The 19580-nt window shown below is 37.8% G+C and overlaps 1 protein-coding gene and 1 pseudogene across 2 annotated transcripts in view; one reads left to right on the forward strand and one right to left on the reverse strand.

Annotated features, from left to right (window-relative positions):
* The window catches only part of CNTNAP5 (contactin associated protein family member 5), an 842021-nt gene that overhangs the window by 663398 nt on the left and 159043 nt on the right, over window positions 1–19580 (reverse strand). For both annotated transcript variants that reach the window (XM_059166599.1, XM_059166598.1), the window contains exon 2: window positions 6514–6618. In XM_059166599.1, the coding sequence (XP_059022582.1) occupies window positions 6514–6618 (105 nt within the window). The remainder of the gene's footprint in view (window positions 1–6513; window positions 6619–19580) is intronic.
* LOC131827705 (large ribosomal subunit protein eL43-like) overlaps window positions 19128–19580 on the forward strand; it is a 63044-nt pseudogene continuing 62591 nt past the window's right edge.

A 19580-nucleotide genomic window follows, 5' to 3' on the forward strand; every position in this document is an offset into this window, starting at 1 on the left:
TTAGGTTTTTGCAACCAGTGTTGCCCAAGGAGAAAATAAAAGGTGTGTATGGAATCTGTGCTAAATGGGGGCAAGGGTTTTGAGCCTTTTCACTGGTCCACGAGCCCAGGAAGTTAAAAAGGCCTTGACATAAAAAATCAGATTCGTCATGGCAACAAAATTGCCATGCTAGAAACAAACCATCTCAACTTACACAGGCAAGCATCTCAAAAATATGTCAAGTGAGGAAGAGAGATTAAAATTTCAAGGGATAAATGGTAAAGGTAATTGTTTGCAAAACTGTGTATGAGGGGAAGAGCGATAGGGAAAGAAAAATACGAACCCCTCCTCTCACGGGGCCAGAGATGTCTGTTCTTATTTGCCTTTTAATCATATAAAGTAACTTAAAACCTTCTCACTCTGGATCAGGTCGAAGCCACAGCTGAGCAGCTTCCCGCCGCGCCCCCAACACTGCACTTTCTGCTGACAGGAAGGGCTTCTTCAAGCCCAGCTGACTTTAAAGCCCAGATCAAAAGCTTTCTTGCCACAAAATAAATCACACTGGACAAAGTTAGATGCCTCCTAAGCCACAATTGTATAGCTTGACTTGGTAACCTAATAGTGATCTGACCTCCCGCTTAATATATTTTGTCAGTTTTTTTTAAGCAATTAGTTCTCTCTCTCTCTCTCTCTCTCTCTTTTTTTCTTTTTCTTTCTCTGTGTATGGATGAGAGAGGGCTGAAGGATGTGTGGAGGGAGAGAACAAAAGCTCTATTTGGCAAATCCCTTCCCTAGAGGAGAGAGAGCTTGTCAACACTATTGCAGCGGGCACTCACCACCCAGGCTACCTCCCCATTTGGTGTGTTGCCCAGATTTTGGCTTCCACCGCAGTACCTCAGGGCAAAGGTTGTTTCCAAGGGCATGTTTTTTCTCGGAAAGATTCCTTTGTCACTGACAGAACTCATGACATCTGCTTCACTCAGGGTCTGAGAGTACTCATCAGCGCACTTTCCTATAGTCTTCTTTTGAACTTTTGAATGGATCCCTGCTTCCGACGCGACAAACTTAACAGCAGGGCAGCATTTGCCCCTGTGTATAGGTCAGAGATATGCGTGCTTGAGTTCTGAGCACACACGAGAGGTAAAGTCGTTCTCATTACTATGTTCAGTGTATGCCAAAGGTGTATGTGGTTGCCTGGAGTCGGCAGTTTTAAATGGTGCTCAGGACTTGCAGAAAAGTTGCTCTTTGGGAAATAGCTCAACAGGGAATAGCTGTGAGAACGTTGCTGAGCACACTCCATATGAGAGAGACATAGCTTCATGGAAGTCAAGATTTTTACAAACTGGATTTCATCTTGGGTGGCCTCCTGGGAAGATTCTTCATAAACATATAAAAGTCTGAATGAGGCAGAGTAGAAGGAATTCATGAAATACGGTGATAAGTGAATGAATGAATGAATAAGCAAATGAATGACTGGAGTATGTTAAGAAAAAAAAATTCAGAAATTGGGGCACCTGGGTGACTCAGTCAGTTAAGTGTCTGCCTTCGACTCAGGCCATGATCTTGGCGTCCTGGGATCAAGCCCTGTTTCTGGCTCTCTGCTCAGCAGGGAGCCTGCTTCTTCTTCTCTCTTTGCCTACCCCCACCCCTCATGCTCTCTCTCTCTCTCTCTCAAATAAATAAAATCTTTAAAAAATGAATGAATGAATGAATGAATTAATAAAACATATATAGAGAATTCAAATTAAAACCAAGATGTTCTTTGAAATCTCCAGTATACCTGAATGTATCCTGGTTTCAAACCATGCAGAACAGTTTGCATTTCTGGGCGTATTTGATGTGTTTCCTCTTTTAAAATGAAAGAGAAGTTTTAAAGAAAGGAATGAAGAAAGGAGTGTTCATTAGATAAAGATATATAATACTTCCAGGCTTTTTCAGTGGACAGACAGCATGTAAGTCTGTTGTTACAGGAGAAAAAAGTCATTACCATACTAACATTTCCAAACTAAACAAAAATTAATTTTCTCAACTTTCAGATTTCTATATTTAGAAAATTCATGACAACAATCTATTCTTAATAATATTAACATAACTTATATTTTATTATAATGCATGCTATATATTTATATATTCTGTATAAGTAGTATATGTGTGTGCATATGTACACATACATATTACTATATGTGTGTATATGCATATATGCATATATATATCTTAATACATGGGGTTCTGTGTGCGTGCATCTCCAACCTTGCATTTGCATATATTCATCTCTTTCTCTATATCTGACTCGGTGTATATGTGTGTGAGTGAGTGTGTGTTTGTGTGTATATAACTGTATGCATCTATATTGGCTCTCTATCCTATTTATATATATATATGTATGCATGCATATTATTTATGTTATATATAAGGATAATGACATCAATATTATCACTAACAAAAATGGTAGCTATTAATTACTTATATGCTAATTTACATTATCCATGTAAACTCTTTATAAATAGGATTTGTGCCTGTTTTTACCACTATGTGCTACAGTTCTAACAGAGTGCTTAGTGCATAGTAGGTGCTCAATAAATATTAATAGAAAAAATTTTGTTCTTTATAAATTCATTCAACTTATCAGTTTGGAACTCTTATATTTTAGAATCAACTGGAAATCTTGTGTTTATTTACTTCATCAATATCCACCTTTGGGCCCCATTTCTGACAATTAATTCAGAATATCTGAGGAACGAGCTCAGGCAGTGTTACTTATAAACCTATCCAGGTGATTCAAATATATAGCTCGTGGATGAGAACCAGTGATTGAACCTCTCCTTGAAGCTGTGTTAAATTCCCCCTGAGGGCAATGGTTGGACCCAGGGAATGAAGGGGAGGCTGCCAGCCCTGGCAGCTGTGCTAGAGGATGACTTCTAGGCCAACGTGTCTCAACCTTCTGAGACTGAATCTCCTGCATGGCCGTGCTCATGTAAACTCTAGTTGAGAGAAGAAAGAGAGAGCAACATCCTCTCTATACACACTCATGCTGTTGGTCTCAGGCACACAGATTTTCTAGTGATAAGTGAATAGGATCGTTATAATAAACTGGAGGAGAGAGAACTGTGCTCGGTCAATATCTGTTCACTAGGGGACAAGCTGGCATATGATCAGACTCACAGCTTCCCCAGAAACTGCCCAGGTGCTACTAGGCAGTAATGACTTTTTGCCACTGCAGAGTTGGATGAGATTGGGACAAACTCTGGCCCTGGATGTCCCATTCGAAACATATATAAGATCTTCTGAGCTGTGTTGCCTCATGAACTGGCAAGTAGACCTCCGTACTCCCCTCCAGCTCTCTACCCTGCAGGGAGAAGTATCTTTTGAATGTGAAAGTCTTCCTCAATGTGCATATAATGTGTCAAGGCAAGCATTCCACTTTACAGATAAAGAACTAAGGTCAAGAGCAGAGAGGTGACATGTGATCACAGAGCTTGTAAGTAAATGCAGGAGACAGCATTCGAACTCTGGATAATTTGTTTCCAAGTCTCCTTCTAACATATTTTTTTAAACTAAATAAGTTCCTTTAAAAAAAATTATTTATTTATTTGACAGACAGAGATCACAAGTAGGCAGAGAGGCAGGCAGAGAGAGAGGAGGGGGCTGGCTCCTCACTAAGCCTGATGTGGGACTCGATTCCAGGACCCTGGGATCATGACCTGAACTGAAGGCAGAGGCTTTAACCCACTTAGCCACCCAGGTGCCCCTCTAATATTATTTTTTTACATTTTTTTTATTGTGTTATGTTAGTCACCATAAAATACCTCATTAGTTTTTGATGGGTGTTCCAAGATTCATCATTTATGTACAACACCCAGTGCTCCATGCAATATATACCCTCCTTAATACCCACTACCAGGCTCACCCATCCCCCACCCCCTCTCCTTATGAACCCTCAGTTTGTTTCTCAGAGTCCACGGTCTCTCATGGTTCGTCTCCCCCTCTGATTTCCCTTAATTCACTTTTCCTTTCCTTCTCCTCATGTCCTCCATGTTATTCCTCATGTTCCACAAGTAAGTGAAATCATATGATAATTAATTCTCTCTGCTTGACTTATTTCACTTAGCATACTCTCCTCCAGTTCATCATAATTAGCCATCAGGGAAATTCAGATCAAAGCCACATTGAGATGCCCCCTTACACCAGTTAGAAAGGCAAAGAATAACAAGGCAGGAAACAACAAATACTGGAGAGGATGTGGAGAAACCCTCTTATATCGTTGGTGAGAATGCAAGTTGGTGCAGCGCAGCCACTTCGGAAAACAGTGTGGAGATTCCTCAAAAAATTAAAAATAGACCTACCCTATGACCCGGCAATTGCACTAATATAGCCCTTTTAAACCTTTGTTAGTGAGCCAATTAGCTCATGGGGTGATTAGGAGCTAAACTTATGTTTTGAATGACTTGGATTTGAATCAAAGCATCTCCCCTTTGTAACTGTGTGATTTTAAGCAAGTTATACAACTTTTCTGAGCCTCAGGAACCCTATCTGAAATTATAAGGTAATACTACTTATCTTACAGTATCTTTCTGAAGAAAAAATATCTTAATATAGGTGAAATGCTTTATGAAATTCTTGTTAGTACACAATTGTTATTAATATTTTCCTGCTGGGTCATTGGTTATTTATTCTTTTTTTCCTTTAGAATAGCATACTTGGGGAACCTGAGTGGCTCAGTGGGTTGAGCCTCTGTTTTCAGCTCATGTCATGATCTCAGGGTCTTGGGATCAAGCCCCACATTGGGCTCTCTGCTCAATAGGGAACCACCTTCTCTCTCTCTCTGCCTGCCTACTTGTGATCTCTCTCTGTCAAATAAATAAAATCTTAAAAAAAAAAATAGAATGGAATTCTGTTTTAAAATTTATTTACTTTTTTAATTTAAATTCAATTTAATTAACATGTAGTGTATTATCAGTTTTAGGGGTAGAATTTAGTGATTCAGCGGTTGCATATAACACCTTACATTACATGCCCTTCTTAATGCCCCTCATCCAGTTACCCCATCCACACCCACCTCCCCTCCAACAACCCTCGATTTGTTTTCTTAGTTAAGAGGCTCTTACAGTATTCTTAAAACTCCTTTCTTTTTTTTTAATTTTTAAATATTATTTACTTATTTATTTGATAGAGAGAGAAAGAGAGAGAGATCACAAGTAGGCAGAGAAGCAAGCAGAGAGAGAGGGGGAAGCAGGCTCCTGACCGAGCAAAGAGCCTGATGTGGGGCTCGATCCCAGGATCCTTAAAATATGACCGGAGCCGAAGGTAGAGGCTTAACTACCTGAGCCACCCAGGAGCTCCCTTAAACTCCTTCCTTAACAAGACCATATAACTTGCTAACATAAATTACTGATCCCATTATAACAGAATACCTATAAAATATAGTACAAAAGAGATACCAAATACACAAACAAAAACTACAAATCATTCTTATGAATAATGAAAATTCAAAATTATAAATTAAAATGTCAACAAGTTAAAACAATAAAATTTGACAAGTTAAATCATTCTGCACATTATATCCATAACAAACACAATCACCAATTATAACTTATTCCAGAAAGCAAATATGGGCCAATATTTGAAATTTTACTAATATGATGTGCCTCATATTATCAATGAGAAGATATAATTAGGAATAATTAATATAAACTCTAACAGATCAGAATACCTCTTGAAGTTGCATGTACATTTTTTCTCAACTTGAGAGTTTATAATGTTCTCTAGTGAGATAAAAACATATAAATATTACCAAGATGTTAATAATCTTTAAAAAATAAAAAAATAAATTTTAACAATCTTTAAAAATTAAAAAAATCAATTACATAGCTATATGTGTGTGTATTTAAATGAACATATATATCATAAAAATTAACCAAATCTGACTAAAATATATCTATGTAGCTACCCAACATTATGTTAAAGACATTTCGCCTTAGAGATCAGTTAAGTGTTTCCTACTATTACTTCCATCATACATGGTAAAGATACACACCCAACACATAACCACAGTTATCTCTAGCTGGTAAGCTTGCAAGTTATTTGCATTTTTTTGCTTTTATTTAGTAGTACTACATATTTTTTAAATTAGTGACATTCATTTTATTCTAAAATTTGAAGTTATTGAAGGGACTATATCAGTAGATTTAAATCATGTTTATTATAAACATGCTTCAGTAATAATATATTTTGGTAGCTCTTTATGTTAGATATATGAAATATAAAAAGAAAGCAATTAAAAAAAACCCTTAATTTCACCAAGGCCTCTCATAATAATTAAGAATAGTGTGGGTTGGGGAGATAGAACTGGCATAGTTTGATATCTATTATGCACAGAGAAACAGGGTTTAATTCCACCTTAACCCTCTCTTCCCGTTCTTCTTCTGAAAATGCTCTTGGACATGATCCCAGTGAAGGAAACTGCTCTCTGTCTTCCATTTCCTCACATTGTGCTTATTCAGCACTTGCCTTTAGAGTTTCAGTCACCTTACTCACCAACTCTTCGGTTGAGTTGAGCTGGGCTGTGAGTACCCGTGAGGTCTGAGGAACTGGAAAAAGCCATTGGAGAGAGCAGGGATGCTAATGGGTCATCACAGTTGTCTATAAAGATAAGAAAGAAAGCAAGCAAATTCCATTAGCAAGATATAGCCTGTCAAGAGAGGAATGATGGCATTAGCCATTATCATTTACTAACTACTGCTCTGAACAAGGACAGTATGACTCATTTCCATGTGCTATTTCATTGACTCCTCACAGTCTTGAAACACAGGTAAACATTTCATTCACAGTTGGAGACATTGACTTTCAGAGATTTTAAGAAGTTTCTCCAAGGTCACAACACCAGAAAATGCTGTGGCCAGAAATCTCACTGATTTGTCTATCATCTGCTCCTTTAATCAACCACTTGAACAAAGCCTCAAGTTATGGCTATTGAGCTTATTCTAGAAGGAAGGGGACTACTGAAGGGAAGATAAAATTGTTTACTTGCTCTCACATCTTCAATCCCTGAGGAGTCCTGCCATAGATGTATCTAGATGGATAGAATGATTTAGAATGTCTCATTCCTAGCTGTGCGAAAATGTTTGGAAAATGAAAGACTAATTCTAATAATTAATTTCTTTCTATCCACAAAGTGAAGGAGAATAGCCCCCAAACTTGTACAACCTTGAGTCTGATATTTACTTCAGAAACAACCCTTCCTTCCTACCCTGATGTGACAGATAGGCTTTCTAAACTTTTTTTGATGCTGTCCAAATGTGGAACAGGGTGGGACCATGGGGAGATGTGATCTTGGCAACACAGACCTGTTCTTCCAGATTGACCATGCAATCTTGTGCAGAGGACCCTGTTCTCCAAAGAGCAAACTGGCTGTATAAATGTTCTGTGATCATTCATTTGTTTGCATTTTACACTAAATGGCACACACTTTGCAGGACTTAGCAAATAATCTGATACATAGTAAGCCTTCAATAAAGGTTTGTTGGGAGAAATGGGTGGTCGTGGGAGAAAGGAAGGGAGGAAGGGAGGGAGAAAGGACAGAATTAGTTCCCACAACAGTACCAACATGTTTTCCCTATTTTTCCATTCTGTACACAATTGGCTTTTCAGAACACTGCAAAATGATGCCATTGAATCTAGACATACTCATTCAAACATGACTTTATGTAATTTAATTTGAAGGGAAACTTCGTGTAGTAAAGGTTCTCAAAAAAGCGAGTCTTTTTTTTTTTTAAATGTACATTGGATAGGAGTGTTTGTTTATCTAGAAAATTCTTAGAGAGGACTATTTCATCTAACTCCAGGAAAATTAATGAGAAACATAAGGATTAAATTTTTGTTTGTTAAATGTGTTAAAAAAAAAATCAACTGGCAAAGTGTATTTTGAGTTTTTCCCCAAACACAAATGTTTGAAAAATATTTTGAGGTACTTGACAAACACAAAACAGAGCCAGATCTTCACTAAGGAGGAATGACATAAAAATCACAGCAAGGATACCTCTGCAGTTCTGGTCATTCTGCAAATAGAAAGCAGAACTCAGGGCTGCTTTATTCCAGGCACAAGATGCAGGTGCAGGGAGGTGCATACACACTTCCAATATGTTAATTTAGAAACGCAGATTGGTTACACTATTTATATATTAGCAAACAATTTTGATGTGATGCAAATCTTACATTTGCCTATACTTATCTCATTATCAGAAAACATTAGGTAAATACAGGAAACTGAATTCAGTGGAACTGACCCCCCACGGAAATACAGTACACCCGTACACATGCACACATCAAATACCACACAACATCATACTTCACAGCTATGCTATGAGCCACACTTGTCTGCAACTGTAGTTAAACCATCCTCCAATTTCAGGTAACACTCCTCTCACTACTTCTCAATAGCTAAGAACCCTTCTGACACCCACTTCCACAAGCAAATTGAAGATTTTTTAAAGTGCCATGTTTATACATTTATGCATTTAAGTATTCCTTAAACATACAGCATGTACAATGCCATGTTACCATTTTTATTGGGTCCTTAGGATTTTTCAATATGTTGACAATGACATGTTTGAGTTTTGTGCCCCAACCCCATGTTTCCCTTAAAGTAGGAATAGAAGTGATTTAACCATTTCAATTTAATTCAGTCCAAAAAATATTTATAAGGACATACTTTATTCTTGAACTTGAGCAAGCATTAGAGAGAGAGTTGAGTAAAATTGAATCTTAGACCTCACAGAGCTCAGAGACCATTGTAAATAGAAAGAGTAAATGATGATAGATAGATAGATAGATAGATAGATAGATAGATGGATGATAGATAAAACTGATGAGAAAGTTTAAGCGTATTTCACCAAGGTTACACCCAAGCCAGTAAAATGGGGACCCAACTATTTAGACATCCAGGCAACTGATCTGCTCTGTCTCCTCCAGCCATATGCAGTCTCCTCTTTCACAAACTGCTGGCCTCAAGGAGAGGTTAGCTTCCAAAGCTTCCTGGCCTTGTGACCCCAACTGCCATTTTCCCCAATGGCCATTTCCTCTTCTGAATTGTACCTTCCTTGTATCTCAGTTTGTGGGGTCAGTGTTTACACTTGGAAGATTAGCAACCTTTATCATAAACACTCTTTGCTAAAGGGAAGGTCCAGAGGAGATTGTTCAGGATTCCTCTCATCATGGACCTTGTGCATTGCAAAAGTGACTTTTAGAGAACATGGCTGAAATTTTGTTCTATTCTTAAAAATGAAAATAATGGGAAAATTTCAAATCAGAAAGGAAGAAAGACCTCTCCTCCACAGCCAGTACATAGCTCCTTTTGCCTCCTTTATTTCACCTAAATTGAGAATAGACCAGGCCTCTAATCAAATTAACCCTGGTCACTGGGAATTAAGAATTTGTCCATGTAGCCATTCTAATTCCAAAAGTGTGTATTATTTTTAGACATGTGTCCTATTCTTAAAGCAGAAGAGAAATGATCTAGCATACATGAGAACAGTGTATATATGTTTTAATACATGATTTGGGGCAGTCGGGGATAGTGGAAATTATTAGGAAGGCTAGAGCTAAGAGTTTGTCATTCTAGTTTGGTTTCTTCTCTTGATTTGATGACTCCAGTTAATAAATTCAAATATACTAAAACATCAACTTCTTTGTCTGCAAAATCAAAGAGAGTCATCTCTGACATATCTAGCCAAAGTACCATCTTAGAACAAACAGAAAGAGAAGATATGGGAAAATATGGGAGAAACCCCCTTTAAAGGATAAAGCATAGAATGAAATCAGGAAGCACTATATGAATTGTCTGTAATATTTGCAGTAATCAAAAACAACCATTTCAACAATTTTATTTCTGAGACATTGTATGTCACAATACCTGCTCAATAATTGATGTCACCAATAACTCTTTTGCACTAAACGTTGACAAAGGGCCAGATGAGAAGGAGAATATGAAATGGAGGGGGAAAGAGGGTGTTAAACAGTCACCAGAGAGTGAGAACAACATTGCACAGGGCAGTCCTCCCGGATCTCTGTGGATCGGCAGCCTTGCGGAGCCTGGGCCAACATCACACCAAACACATGGATGGGAAAGAAAGAAACAAAGCACCATCTGCTCCACCATTCCTGCAGGCTTTAAATAAGCAAACCCGTGTTGTCATTACATTTTAGGCACCACTCACATCTCTGCTTTCTGACAGTGTGTCTGCACACTGCTAAATCTATCAGTCAGTTCCTCCAAAAGTATGGTGGATGTTTATCTGTATTTACATGAGGAGAGAGGAGAGGGTGAATAAACCCAGGTGGGCAAAGAGATGTTTGAAGTTTGGGGAAAATATAGCAAAGGACTAAAGTCAGACTTTGAAGAGAACACACAACCTGAGATAGACCTTCATAATTTTACTAGAATATCATTTTTCACACTTAATTGATGCATTGGCATAGTAGAATATTTTTAAAACAAAACTCTGAAAAATCCCATGGATGGGGCTTATCTTTAAAAGATTTTTTTACAGGGGTGCCTGAGTGGCTCAGTTGTTTCAGTGTCAGACTCTTGGTTTTGGCTCAGGTTCTAATCTCAGGGTCCTGAGATTGAGCCCCACGTTGGGCTCCATGCCTAGTGACAAGGCTGCTTGATATTCTCTCTCCCTCTTCCCCTCCCACACTTGCTCACATGCTCTCTCTCAAATAAATAAGTAAATCTTTAAAAAATATTTTTTTGCAAAAAGGAAATAAAGTTAAAAAGATATTATTAAAAAATGTAAACCCTTACTCATGTTTGATTTGTTAATTCATTTTCCTCAGCAGATGATTTCATTTCCATCTTTACCTTTTTCCTTTACGACATTAAGGTCACTTTCTACTCTACCCGATGCCCAGGCAGATAAAAATCCATGCTTATGTGTATGATGGAAAGTTACTCAACTCTTTCCAATCAGTAACTGCTGAACAACACTATTCTTATCTGTAAGTGACTTAGCCCTACATTCATAGACTAAGAGGATACCAAAACCCAAGGAACCTATGAAGTGGTGAAATTCAAGCCCTTCACTTTACAAATGAGGACTTCAGGAATTGGAGAGATGACAAGGCTGTTAAGGATTATTCAGTTCACTGATGGACTAACCTAGACAAAAGCTCAGGTCTCCTTACTCATAAATGGTGACTGCTAGCTCAAAGTTACCTGCTACATCTGCGTAAGTCCAGCGATCATTATTATATTGTGTTCTATAACATTCATTTAAAGAATAACTTTCTTTGTGCAAAAGGAAGGCCAGAGTTGCATCTTCTGGATAACAGAAAAAAACAGTAAAGAATAGCATAGGATTTTCAAAAGAATTTGAATGTCTTCTCTATTTTTTCTTGTCTTTTCAGTTCAACAACTTTAACATCAAGAAGAAAAGAAAACATAAAGGAAGGATTAAAAAAAAAGAACAGATAAACAAAAGTGATATGTTTCCTTATGAATATATGTGTGGCTCCTCAAGTTAAGCATTTTGTTTGATATTTTCAGTCTGAAGAAGTGGGGATTATTTGTTCCTTAGTATGTATGTACGGTTACATACTAAAGGTCTTCTATCACGCTAATTAAAAGGTAAAGGCAAACAAGAGAATTCTGAGTAAATATGATATTTACACAGCTTTTTAAAAATTATCATGGACTCTTTAAGATGATTCTACTTTAAGTAACACGTTTTGTTACCAACATATATTTTTATTCATTATTATTAAAATACCAATAGAGTAACAGATGGCCCTGAAGTCAAATTGTGAGTATCATCTTGATTACCACAGTAAATTGTCTGTATATGGGGATTTGGAGCTTAAAAGATTCACTTGTATTTATAGGTGAGATAAAATTCCTCTTAGCGTTTCACACTTAATGGCCTACTTTGTTTAAAAGACATAAAGCACATATTTTGTGTAGTGCCTACAATGGTGCTTAGAAGTGACAACTCGTGCTTTTAGCTTCATTTATTTTTCCCCTTGTTACCTATAATTTCACTTAGTAAACAACAAAAATAAATACTCTAATATTACTCTTAAACCTAACCCTGTCCCCATTTTCCACCATGAAATCCTAAAAGATAAATTGCTTTATAATGAACAGAACAGAACAGAACAGAACAAGAAACATGGCTCTCTAAAATAGAAGAAGTTTAGATAGATGAAAAGAAATTTAAACCTTCTCTCTCCTGACATCCATCTCCAACTTAATACAGTCTCTGCCTTTTGACTACCTGCTGAATAAACATGGTTGTGCTCTTTGTTGTAGGAAGACAAAATTAAAGTCAAAGGCAAAGACCCTGAACTCAAGAAACCAAGCATCTACTTTGCATTGAACGATAATCCACATGTATTTTTAAGAAGCTCTTTATGTTTATGAAAAATTCCATGTAAAAAAAACTTTAACTTGGGATCCAGGAATCCTGGGCACTCTTCTACCTTCGATATTTCCAGTTTTACCTCTCTGTATTTCAGATTCCTCAAATGTAAATTGCAGGGGTTATCACTCATTTGTTCAATCAACAAGCCTTAACTGAGCACATTCTAGACATCTGAGGGTCTGTCGGGCCTCAAAGCTAATAAAGGCAATTAAAGCAAATTCCTCAAACATGGTGGAGATGGGCACTTCACTTGCTATGTTGTGCTGGTGATTGGTGATGGATGGGGTGCAGCAGGCTGCAAGAGTTTCTAGAAGAAAGGCTAGTCCTGTCCAGGGATTGACAAGAGAGCTCTCGGGTATTTTTCCAGCTTTAAAAGCAATTCTATTCACAATCTTGTGTTAGATTTGGTATGGAGGTACTGTCTTTCAATTATAAGTGGTTTGCTGAGATAGTAAACAACAAGTATTGGAGAGGATGTGGAGAAAGAGGAACCCTCTTACATTGTTGGTGGGAATGCAAGTTGGTGCAGCCACTTTGGAAAACTGTGAAGATTCCTTAAGAAATTAAAAATAGAGCTACTCTATGACCCTGCAATTGTACTACTGGGTATTTACTCTAAAGATACAGAGGTAGTGAAAAAAAGGCCCATCTGTACCCCAATGTTCATAGCAGCAATGGCCACAGTCGCCAAACTATGGAAAGAACCAAGATGCCCTTCAACAGAAGAATGGATAAAGAAGATATTATCCATATATATTAGGGAATATTATGCCTCCATCAGAAAGGATGAATACCCATCTTTTGTATCAACATGGACGGGACTGGAGGAGATTATGCTAAGTGAAATAAGTAAAGCAGAGAGTCAATTATCATTTGGTTTCACTTACTTGTGGAGCATCAGGAATAACATGGAGGACATTAGGGGAAGGAAAGGAAAAGTGAATTGGAGGAAATCGGAGGGGGAGACGAATCATGAGAGACTGTGGACTCTGAGAAATAAACTGAGGGTTTGCGAGGGGAGGGGTGCGGGGGCTATGTGAGCCTGGTGGTGGCTATTAAGGAGGGTACATATTGCATGGAGCACTGGGTGTGGTGCATGAACAATGCATCTTGGAACACTAAAAAATAAAATTAAATTAAAAAAAACAAATGGCTTACTAGGACTACATCATAAATAAACGACCAAGTATAACAGCAAAGCAGTGGGAGCTGTCTGTCTTGCACAGCTGTCTGTCTAGATTGTCAGCAAGAGGAAAATCATCATTTGTACTGTGTGGTTGAGGCAGCTACAAGGGTTGTAATCCATTTCACACTCTAGTCAATATCTATGCTGGGCTTTGAACCAAGGTTGGTATGATTCTTTGCATATCGCCTATTTGAAAATTGACTTCCAATCCCTAAAAATGACAGCAGGAATGTCTCCTAGATGGACATGGGTGAGTCTTCCATTTGACTGTCTTGTGTGAGTTTGGCCCTTCTTGGATTTTCAGAATGTGCCCACATGACTGTTACATAATTAGCCTAAACTCAAAATATGCCTAAAAATATGTTTTTCTAAGTTGTTTTCTTCACATACTACTCCATTTCACCCCCAGACCTCCATTAATGGATTTTTTTTTTTTTTTGATTCTCAGGTTAGGAATATTGACTATCTTATTTTTCTATTCTAACCTTAAATATAATTTATCAATGACTTAATATAAACTGAAGAATTTTTTTTTAAGAATTTATTTATTTATTTGACAGAGACACAGCAAGAGAGGGAACACAAGCAGGAAGAGTGGGAGAGGGAGAAACAGGCTTCCCGCTAAGTAGGGAGCTCGGTGTGGGGCTCATCTCAGGACCCTGGGATCATGACCTAACCTGAAGGCAGATGCTTAACCAGCTGAGCCACCCAAGTGCCCCTAACTGAAGAAATGTATCCTAATTCCTTCATGTGTGAGTCACAGGATATATATACTAATTGTGGGGTGATTAAAGCATACAAAGCTCCTGGTAGAGCAAGGATATTATTCTACTCCAGCACTTAATGTCCAGTACTACATATATGTTCAATAAATATGTGTTGAATAAACAGTTGAAAGAAAGGTCTCTCAGATTTGTACTCAATTTTTTTTTTCCCTTTCGTTTGTCCACTACTTAATCCCATATCAGGCTTTTTGAACACCATGTGACACTTTTGGTAACCACCTTGTCAGTTTACCACTTGTGTCTATCCTCATTCAATCAACAGTTGTGAACCCCATGTTTCTCTCACCAAGACCTAATAGTATGTGAGCCTTAAATTTGGCTTCCAGAGGTGACATCACAAAAATGAAGGAACAAAGAGAGAGTTGTGTGCATATATGAGGTCTCAGTTGACCATAAGGTCAGAGCATCATTGAAGGGGTCACAGGCTGGTCAAAGACTCAGAAACTGGAGTCAGTCACCGGAGTCAGGAGTAAGGAACCTGTTGTTGAGATTAGCTTTGATCAGAGACCAAGAACCATAACCCCCAAAAGCATCACTTGTGGTGCCTAAATACAAATACGCTGAAGTTTTTAAACTCTTAAGATTATGAATGCTCTTTCATAGAGGAGCTGGATTAGTTAGAAGACAGTAAGTCTTTGATGGGTAAAAAAGACAAGAATCATAAATAAAAAGGACTGGAAATTGCTGGAATACAAGAAATTGAGATTCGTGACAAGATTATTTTTAAAAGCAAATGATAAAGAAAAGCCAATATTTGAAATAATTAAATTTTATCTATTAAATTAAATTCCAAATCTAACTTTGCTTCTATGTACCCTTGTTCCTTTCTTTCTATCTGCAACTATCAACACTCCTCATAGAACACAATTCTCAGCATTACACACAACTCGCAACATGCACATACACACACATCATTGCAAAGTACAGTGTCAGTCAGGTTTGGGATTTATTTTTTTTAAGCAAAGCTAAAAAAATGAATGAATGGGATATATAGAGGGAAGAAGATTATGAAAATGGGAAAATAAGATCACAGGTTTAAAGAATTAAAAGTACAGATTATGTCTTTTTACTTTTAAAAGTGAATTGTTTAAAGGATTATGCATGTAGTATTAAGATGAAAGAATGGAGACAACTGAAGAATTATAAAGATAGTGTTTCTGCCAATTCAGTGTTAATCAGAGCTGAGAATTTCTGTTCTGGAGCTGTGGTCTTCTACAGAGATACCTATTCTTTCTTTGAATACAATGAAGCTAAACTTCCAATAGCTACTCAAGTTCTTGCATCAAGTAGTTCTAAATTACAATGAAAATTCTGGTTCTCTGGAAACCCTGATTTTAAAGGGCAGATCAATCAATCCTTAGATATTTATAAAAACCTCTTTGTTTTTAATAGGCATAGGCACAGTTTCTAAAGGAAACACTAACATCTCTGTATCATCAATTTGCTCGTTGGAATCGAGGGAAAAGGCCTGATTAAAAAGATAGGCTTGGGTTGGAAACTAGCCAGTTGGCTGACAGCACAACCCAATGAGGTCAATGCCAACCATTTATGAGTGGATGGGATAAACATGTAATGATAATGTGAACAAATATTGATCGTTATTGGTCTTTAGATGAAAAAATAATGACAGACCAGAGACAGAAGCAGTTGTCTTTCAAGATCATAATCTGGCTCTGTATGTGTGTGTATGTGTGTGCGTTTTCTTTCTGGACCAGTTAGAGACTGTAGTATATTTGGAAAGAGCCCAGACATTGGATTCCAGCCCAGTCTGAATTCAGATCCTGACTCTGCAGCTTACTAATTATATGTCCTTTGGGATGTGATTTAATCTAAGTCTTCTCTGTGTATAATGGGGATAATAAGTGTACATAGGCTTGTTATGAGAACAAAAAAAAGACAATTTATGTAAAATATTTAACCCAGTGGTTGGCACATGTCTAGATATGTGTTCATTCCTTCACTTGCTGTCACTCTTTCTACTTTAAATTCAAGCTCACCCTTTCCAGTTGCAGTCATTACATTTGAAAAATGACATTTTTGTACACTTTATTATATATTTCAGACTTTTCCCATCCAGATGGTTTTAACACTATTTCTTCATCAGCATTTCAGGGCTCTTAATATAATTCTGTACCAAGAGCTATCCTGTTTATGCATTACTTGTGCTCTAAGACTAGACCCAGTACTCTTTCTAAGTTTTATCATCTTTTTTTTTTTTCCTTTAATGCATTCAATAGCAGTTCTTAAGCACAATGTGCCAAGGATCATGCTGTCTGGTCCATTATACTGGTGAGTCTTTTTTTTTTTTTTCTTTTTAAGATTTTACTTATTTATTTGTAATTGAGAGACAGAGACATAGAAAGCATGAGCAAGGCGAGGGGCAGAGGAAGAAGTAGGCTCCCCACTGAGCAGGGCTCAATCCCTGACCCCCAGAATCAGGACTTGAACTGATAGCAGGTGGCAGACACTTAACCAATTGAGCCACCCAGGTGCCTATATACCGGTGAGTCTTTGTAAGAGGAATATGAAGCACAGCTCTTACACAACATTACAAAGAATGAAGCTGTAGAATATGTTTGGATTTCTTTCTAGTCCTTATATTTGGTGTATTTTTTTAAAAGATTTTATTTATTTATTTGACACAGAGAGAGAGGTCACAAGTAAGGCAGAGCAGCAGGCAGAGATAGAGGGGGAAGCTCCCTGCTAAGCAGGGAGCCTGATGCGGGACTTGATCCCAGGATCCTGAGATCATGACCTGAACCGAAGGCAGAGGCTTAACCCACTGAGCCACCCAGGCGCCCCTATTGTATTTTTTTAAAATTAGACATTAAAAAATGGTCCTGCTACGTTTGTGCTTTTAGTTCAGAAGCTTAAAAAGCTGAGAAACACTGCTCTAGGCAAGAAAGTCTCCCCAGTTTGTATTCTGGAAAGTTTGTTCTGGTTTCAGCATAGAAAATGGAGCATGTTATGTGTGCATGTCCACAGCAAGCACTACCGAGTAGTGAGGGAAAAGGACAGGGAGAACCAAGTAAGGCCTATGGAAATAGTAAAGTGATAATGAAGGCCTGAACTAAAACAGTGGCAACTGGAATGGAGAAAAGGTAAGAAAATTGAGGTATATATATCACTTAAGAATCATCGTTGCTTGGTGCATTGAAAGGGAGGTAAAAATAAAAGTTTAAAGGTTTTGTCTCAATGACTATATATTTTGTCATTTTAGAGACCTGGAAACTTACAGATCAGTTTCTAAAATTAACAAATTTAATCTTGATGAAATCCCAATAGTTCATTTTTGCCCTTGCTTCCCTTGCCTTTGGCGTTGTTCAAGATCAAAAGCTTTTGCATAGCAAAGGAAACAGTTAACAAAATCAAAAGACAACTGACAGAATGGGAGAAGATATTTGCAAATGACATATCAGATAAAGGACTAGTGTCCAGAATCTATAAAGAACTTAGCAAACTCAACACCCAAAGAACAAATAATCCAATCAAGAAATGGGCAGAGGACATGAACAGACATTTCTGCAAAGAAGACATCTAGATGGCCAACAGACACATGAAAAAGTGCTCCATATCACTCGGCATCAGGGAAATACAAATCAAAACCACAATGCGATATCACCTCACACCAGTCAGAATGGCTAAAATCAACAAGTCAGGAAATGACAGATGCTGGCGAGGATGCGGAGAAAGGGGAACCCTCCTACACTGTTGGTGGGAATGCAAGCTGGTGCAGCCACTCTGGAAAACAGCATGGAGGTTCCTCAAAATGTTGAAAATAGAACTGCCCTATGACCCAGCAATTGCACTATTAGGTATTTACCCTAAAGATACAAACGTAGTGATCCAAAGGGGCACGTGCACCCGAATGTTTATAGCAGCAATGTCCACAATAGCCAAACTATGGAAAGAACCTAGATGTCCATCAACAGATGAATGGATCAAGAAGATGTGGTATATATACACAATGGAATACTATGCAGCCATCAAAAGAAATGAAATCTTGCCATTTGCAACAAGATGGATGGAACTAGAGCGTATCACGCTTAGCGAAATAAGTCAAGCAGAGAAAGACAACTATCATATGATCTCCCTGATATGAGGAAGTGGTGATGCAACATGGGGGCTTAAGTGGGTACGAGAAGAATCAATGAAACAAGATGGGATTGGGAGGGAGACAAACCATAAGTGACTCTTAATCTCACAAAACAAACTGAGGGTTGCTGGGGGGAGGGGGTTTGGGAGAAGGGGATGGGATTATGGACATTGGGGAGGGTATGTGCTTTGGTGAGTGCTGTGAAGTGTGTAAACCTGGTGATTCACAGACCTGTACCCCTGGGGATAAAAATATATGTTTATAAAAATAAAAAAATAAAAAATTAAGAAAGAAAGAGAGAAAGAAAAAAAAATAAAAATAAAAAATAAAATTAACAAATTTAAATCAAGCAAAACAGAGATGAATGACCACACATTAGAATGATTTCCAAAGTATAGTTAATACTTCTCATCTTCCTTTTAGATAAATAGAATAAATAGTGTCATGAGAATACTACACACCCACACACACACATATATCACATGGTAAGTCATATCATGTTGTAAAGCGGCACGTCCTTAATTGTCCAAAGAGAAAAGTGAGCAGTAAGTACTATATTCAGTAAAAAAGAAACATCACATTGACCTGAAGTATGTAGTTCCCCATGCTTTCAGAACACAATTCTAGTCTCTTCCTCTCTGGGCTCAGACCTGGTTTGCAGTGACATGGCTAAACACACCAAGAAGATCGGAATCCTGGGTAAATATGGGACCAGTTATAGTGCCTTCCTCAGGAAAACGGTGAAAAAGATTGAAATGAGCCAGCATGCCAAGTACACTTGGTCCTTCTGCAGTAAAAACAAGATGAAAAGACTAGCTGTGGGGATCTGGCATTGAGCTTCCTGCATGAAAACTATCGTTGATGGTGCCTGGATCTACAACACCCTTCTGCTGTCACAGTAAAGTCAGCCATCAGATGACTGAAGGAGTTGAAAGACCAGGAGAAGCCCCACCATTTGCTGGCCTATAACAAATGGGTTAATTTATGTAACAAACAACACCACCAACAACAACAAAAGAATATAATTCTAGTCCCTTGCCTCTCTAGATCCATTCATAATCACCCTGTTTGTTATTTTATTTCCTAGCACTCCTTATTTCTCAGTCTGTGCTCACAGA

The sequence above is a fragment of the Mustela lutreola genome, chromosome 3, assembly GCF_030435805.1.
Source record: "Mustela lutreola isolate mMusLut2 chromosome 3, mMusLut2.pri, whole genome shotgun sequence".
In the NCBI taxonomy this organism is placed as follows: domain Eukaryota; kingdom Metazoa; phylum Chordata; class Mammalia; order Carnivora; family Mustelidae; genus Mustela; species Mustela lutreola.